This window comes from Physeter macrocephalus, chromosome 13 (assembly GCF_002837175.3).
Source record: "Physeter macrocephalus isolate SW-GA chromosome 13, ASM283717v5, whole genome shotgun sequence".
Taxonomy (NCBI): domain Eukaryota; kingdom Metazoa; phylum Chordata; class Mammalia; order Artiodactyla; family Physeteridae; genus Physeter; species Physeter macrocephalus.
In genome coordinates this window covers 81,400,379-81,406,378 of record NC_041226.1, presented here as the reverse complement: position 1 = coordinate 81,406,378, position 6,000 = coordinate 81,400,379, and the positions used below count along the sequence as shown (strand labels likewise).

The following is a 6,000-nucleotide window of genomic DNA, read 5'->3' as shown; positions in this document are numbered from 1 at the left end:
GAGAAAACCACCAGGAACCACGGAGTAAACCATCAGGCACCACGGAGGAAACCACCACAGACCACAGAGCAAACCATCAGGAACCACAGAGCAAACCACCAGGAACCACGGAGTAAACCACCACGGACCACGGAGTAAACCACCAGGAATCACGGAGGAAACTAGGCTCTGTCCACACAGGCAATCCCATCGGGGGGCAGACAAAAAGCCTCTTAGTTACAGGATGCAAGGTCCTTAGTTACAGGATGCGAGGTCCTTAGTTACAGGATGTGAGTTAATCCTTGGCGTGTCCTTGTTCCTGCACTTCCTGACCAGGTGGCCCTGGGAATAAGGAAGGTGGGTTTTCTTCTAAGGTGATTGTTGTTTTGACCAACTGCTCCAAACAGCCCCCAAGAGCTGCTTACTCCCTCTATTATGTGGGAGTGTTTTCCGCTGCTAATGACTGGACAGGACACTTGCAGTATCCCTTTCCTCCTCCGATGGGAACAGAGTCAGAAACATCAATCTGTCGTTTCCCTCCTGACGAGACACACAGCATCAGTGATTTGTCATCTCCTCGAAATCTGATTATTGACGTGTATGTAATTACGCTCCTGCATGTGCTGGTGACAAAAGCTGATTAGGCCCTTGTGGAGGGAGCCCAGGCCTCCCTCGGGAGGGAGAATTGGGAGCATCTGCTGTCTGTGACGAGCCAGAGGCCCAAAGGTGGATGAGGCTGGACGACGACACGGGAACACAGCCATCTGTTCACTAGCACCAGCGGTAAGGAGGGGAGACCGTGCCCGCATCCTGCAGCCCTGTCTCCTGAGGGCACAGGAGCAGGACGCCTGCCGGTGCCTCGGGTCAGGATCCAGGCACCCAGGATGAGGTGCTGTCCTCCCCGGGTCCTCCCTGCAGCCAAGCTTGCGGGAGGCTGGTGACAAACCAGCCAAATGCCGGGGCTCGGCCAGGAGGAAGGGCCCTGCGCGGATCTTCTCTGCCCCCTGGCCGCGTCCCAGAGCTGCTTGGAGTCCCCGTGTGCGGGCGTGACTGTGGGGCCTCGGGGGGGACGCTGGGAGGACGGGAGACAGTCGGCCCGCGGAGCACGCCCGCTCCTCGGCGTCTGTGCATTTCCAAGCTGGTGTTTGAGACCACAGGTGTCCAACCAGCCACGGGTCCAGCCCTCCCTCCAGCTGTGGGTCTCACGTTCTGGGTTCGGCAAACTAAGAAGATGAGGGGGCAGAGCACAGCGCCCAGGACACAGGCCACACCCAGATGATGTGGTCCTTCCCGCGATGGGGACCAGGGAGGATGGCCCGGAGGTGGGATGCAGGTGACGCTTCCAGGGAAGACGAGGGCTGCCAAGCACGGCCACCTGGGTGTCGGGGAAGCCGACGTACCCGCCCTGAGAAGTGACGCCACCCGGGGTTACGGGCAACCAGCTCATCTCCTGACGCTCGGATAATTCCTTTCCGTGTCTTAGAAGTGGGAGGACTCTCGAGCCAGGCCTCTCCCCGACTCAGGACTCAGCCTGCGGGTCCCCGTGCGGCCAGGACGCCTGCTGGGGACTGGTGGGACGGCTAAGGCGTTACCCCTCATCGGCAGGAGCTGGCCTCCCACGGCGCAGCCCACGGGCCACCACCCCTCGGAGACAGACACGGCACCACCCTCAGGCCAGGCCGCCGTGTGCCAGCCTCCTCTGGGAATTCCAAGGCCCCCGGAGCCCCGGGCGCACAGCCAGCAGCTTCATGTTCGCGGCGAGCGGGGAGCCAGGCGCGGAGACGAAGGACTTGCAGCTCTGCGGGGAGGTAAAGCGGTCCCTGAATTCTCGCCCAGCGGGTCTGTCCCGGGCAGGACGGAGGCCGCAGGCTTTCTCAGCTCGCCACACCCGCTGCGCCCCGGGACCCAGAGACCCCACACCCGCTGCGCCCCGGGACCCAGAGACCCCACACCCGCTTCCAGCCCTACGAGCCGTCGGGCCTGGGGAGGCCACCGCGGGCCTCGCCGGCCGGGGCGGTGCCGCAGCCCCGGGCGGCCAGCTGGGCCGAGTCTGCGGGTTCCCCTGCGTCGTAAGGGGCCGCGGAGACGGGCACCACGCTCCCCTCGGCCCCTCCTCAAGCCTGGCCGCCGCCTCTGTCCCTGAGCTGGTGGATATACGCCTGTCCTAAACAGCCGCTGGCCCTGAAAAGGCCTCACGTCCCGTCAGCATCGCTCCGCGGGCGCTGGGACCCCGAGCAGCAGATGAAGGCGTGTGACCTCACAGCAAACGGCCGGGACCTCAGCACCGCAGCTGCCCACGCACGGAGACGCAGCCCCGCCGGTACCCTAACCCCGCGAACGTCCCAGCGCCGCTCGGGGGCCGTTGTCCTTGACACAGAGCAGAGAACGTGCCGAGGCCCCCGCCCCGCCCCCGCCTAAACAGGGGCCGACAGGCTGTGTGGGCCAGAGGCGCTCGCCTCTGCCCCCCCGAGGACACGGGGCAACACCTGGGGGCGTCCTCGTCACCGCGGTGGCAGCTGGCCGGGCGGGACGCTGCTCTATGAACAGGCTGCAGCCCCATGTGCCCCCGTCCACAGCAGCCCCGAGGCCGCCAGAGCTGTACTGGGGTGGAGCTCTGCGCTTGCCGCCTTCGTGGGTGCCGCAAGCCCTCGGCTCCGCTCAGTGACTCTGCCCTGCCCCGGGGCCCGCCGGCTGGCACATCCCCGGTTGCTCTGGCCAGGAGACTGCAGCCAACTTGCGTCGGACCTGGTCAGGGGTCAGAAAATCTCAAGGCCCCGAAAGACGTGGCTGGCTGGGTCACCAGGGCCACACGGAGCAAAGGTTGCCCCAAATGCCCCCGGGGATGCTGAACTTCCTGCGCGGGGCCGGGGGTCACCCGCCACGTCCCCGCCACGTCCCCGCCACGTCCCTCAGTCGTCGTCCCCTTGCTGGTGCACGCCAGCCGCATCACCCCATTGCCGAAATCGGGATGGGGAGCCAGAGACCCCCCGCCCCCTCTTCCTTCAACCCGGCCCCGTGTCCCACCAGAGCATCACTCCCTGAGTGACAGCTGCCCGGGGCGTGAGCGCCGCTCGGGCCCCCGGGGACGCTCGGCCTACCTGCAGCGGCAGTGGGTACGTCGAGCAGCTGGGGACAGCCGGGGGCGCCGGGCAGAAGCCCGCGTAGGCCAGGACCTGCTGGGTGGGGTTGTAGAGGGCCTGAGGTGCTGTGGGCGGGCCGTAGGCCAGCTGGGACAGCGGGACCTGCCGCAGAGGATGGAGACGTTAGCCGAGCCCTGCGCTGGGGAGCCCCGTCGGGCAGCCGCTCGGGAAGGTGGCGTCCCCGAGGCAGAGATTCCGCGTCCTCCCAGCAGCCTCTCTCCGACCAGAACTGAAGCCCAAAAGCTGGGTTTCATCTTGCTTTTCCTTCTCCTGTTTGTCCCAGGATCCGCCGAGAGGCCCAGCTAGGCCCAGGCTCTCTTGGGTTTTTTTTTGGAAAAGGGAGGAGACCCCATCCGTCAGCTCCAGGAGCGTGTGCCACGGGCCTCTCCGAGGGGCGCTGATTCCAAAGATGCCCCCGGCTCTAGTCAGCAGGGCCCTCTCCCCGCAGGGGCTCCGGGTGGCACAGGCGGGGGTATGGCTCTGGCCGCAGGAAGCACCGCCAAGACCAGAGCTTCCCAAACTCCTCAAACTCCTGCTTCCTTAGCTCCTGGGAGGCTCCGATTCCCCACAGGGAAACAGAACGTGGGCCCCGATTCCTGACCTCTCACCCGCCCCCAGAGAGCACGGGCCGTAGGGCGGACCCCTCTCCAGAGGCAGGCCAGCCGCTCCCGACGGGGGACTCGGGGGTTCCCAGACCAGAGGTGTGTCCTTCCCTAAGAGCCCAGAATCTGGGTCCCGCCTGACACCCACAGGGCAGGCCCTGCAGAGTTGGGAGGGGCTGCGACCGCCCGGGCAGCACCAACGGAGCATCTGAAAACTCATCAAGCCCCGGAGGTACCAGAGCAGGGTCCTGAGGAGGGGGGAGGCCAGAGAGGAGTGCACCAGGCGCTCCGCCCAAGAGGAGACAGCCAGAGCGGGCAGAGAGCCCCCCAGAGCTGCCTCGCGCCCCTGCCCTCGGGACGCAGGCAGCCCAGGAAGGAGGAGGGCCGTCGCGCTTCCTTCACCCTGCAGGCTCCGTCCTTTCCTACCAGGAGCTCTGGGCTGCACGTGGAGTCGGTTAAACTCCAAGGAGTGAACAGGCAGCTTGGAAACAGGGAGAGAGGACGGAAAGCTCAAGATGGGGTCCAAGCCCAGCCACCTCGATGCCTTGATGCCTTATTCACGAACAAGCACAGCTGAGGGCCAACTGTGTGCACCTCGACACGGCCCGGCACCACCGGAGCCGGGCCCCAGGGCTGCGGAGGGCGTTTCGGGCCTGAGGCCCGGCTAAGGGGATCCGGGCCGAGGGGGCTGGTGAGGGTCGTGGGTCGAGGGTCCAGAGGGCGTCACAGGCTGGAGAGGAGCTGCCTGGCCTGGCTCAGCATTTCGGGGCCTGGGGAGGATGTGGTGGAGGTGTAGGGGTCTCCCAGAGGCGGCCTCGCTCTGCGGGGGATGCTAGGCACCTCCCCCGGCCGTGGCTGCCTGCACTGCCTGGTCTTGCCCTGACCCCCCGTGCACCCTCGCACCCCCGAGCCTCTCGTGACGGCGAGGACACCCCAGCTGGGCCAGCAGGACTGTCCACCTGCAGCTCTCATACCTGAGGCCAACGCAGACCCTTCCTCACCCAGGCTGGGTTGTAAGCGTGGCCACGTTGCCAGGGCAACGCCACCTCGGGGGACCCTCTGCAGACCCGAGACTCCAGGCTCTGCCCGCCCGCCCACCCAGCACCCCACGGGACGAGCCGTCTGTGACCGGCCCTCCGGAGCCCTGAGTGCCCAGAGCTTTGGGTGGCTAGTGACGTGTCTTCGTTCCTTAAGATAATTCTTAAATTATAAGATCCATTAACTTACAAGAGAATCTACTCGTAGGTGTAAAATTTTAAGGAATCACCTTGCTTGCTTCTTACAACACCCCTGAGCTCTGGGTATGAGAGTGGAAACCGTCCAGAGCGGGGCTGACACGTAACTCTGCGTCCCGCGTGACAGGCAGCCTCTCTGGGGCGTCGCTACGTTCCCGAGAGAAGCTCCAGCAGTTTTATTATAAACTCAAGAGCACAGGGGCCTCTTCTGGAAAAGCCACCGGGCTGACGGCCATCCCTGGGGGCAGCCCAGCAGCCTCCACCCGGGCTCCCAGGGGCAGGGCCCGAACAAGACACTCTGTGCAGCCATCGAGTCTAGCCTCGCTCTCCTTGAGAATCTGCCAAGGGCGAAAACGCTGACCCGGCCACGGCAGGAAAAGCCCCGCCGAGGGACCCCACAGACCGCACTGTGGGCCCTGCAGACCCCAGGCGTCCTGGGGGCGGGCAGCTCTCGTCCTTGAAGGACACGGTGCTTGCTGTGCCCGCACCAAAAGACACCTTGCGACCGAGCAGGGGCTGGGCCTGGAGTCTGCACCACCGAGAGTGGGAGTGGGGCGGGGGGTCGCCAGGGTCTCCCGTGGTATCTCGGGCTTTGTCTGGGGTCAGGAAACCTCCAGGAAACATGTCACTGATCTCGGGAGGCTCCAGGTGAGGCTGAGAGACGTGGCCAATGGCCGCAGTCTCTGGGGCCGAGGTAACAAGCCGCCCTTGGCCGTGTGAGCTGTGCGTGGGGCAGGGGGCTGGCCTGCAGGGGTTGTTTGCACGTGCATTCGCACTGCCTCCTCCTTAAAACCGGGTGACGGGCGGGTGGCTGCTGGTCTGTGGGCGGTTGTGAGCTCTTCCTGGTGTTTGTGGCCTCACGTGCGGCACGTCCACGGATGAAGTGTCCGGTCGCGGGAGGTGCCGTCTGGGCCCCTTGCGAGAACACGGCTTGGAACAGCCGGTCCCCTGGAGAGGACGCTGCCCACGGAGAGACTTGCAGGGTGGCCTCAGGCACGGGTCCCGCGGCGCGGTCCCTGCCCAGGGCCGCCCAGATGCTGAAGC

The 6,000-nt window shown here is 65.5% G+C and overlaps 1 protein-coding gene across 2 annotated transcripts in view; it reads right to left on the bottom strand.

Annotated features, from left to right (window-relative positions):
• Positions 1-6,000, bottom strand: part of TMEM255B (transmembrane protein 255B) — a 37,652-nt gene that overhangs the window by 5,698 nt on the left and 25,954 nt on the right. The window contains exon 8 of one of the 2 annotated variants that reach the window (XM_024117438.2): positions 3,078-3,221. The exons of the other annotated variant lie outside the window; for it this stretch is intronic. Coding sequence (XP_023973206.1) covers positions 3,078-3,221 — 144 coding nt within the window. The remainder of the gene's footprint in view (positions 1-3,077; positions 3,222-6,000) is intronic. 2 annotated transcript variants of the gene reach the window in all.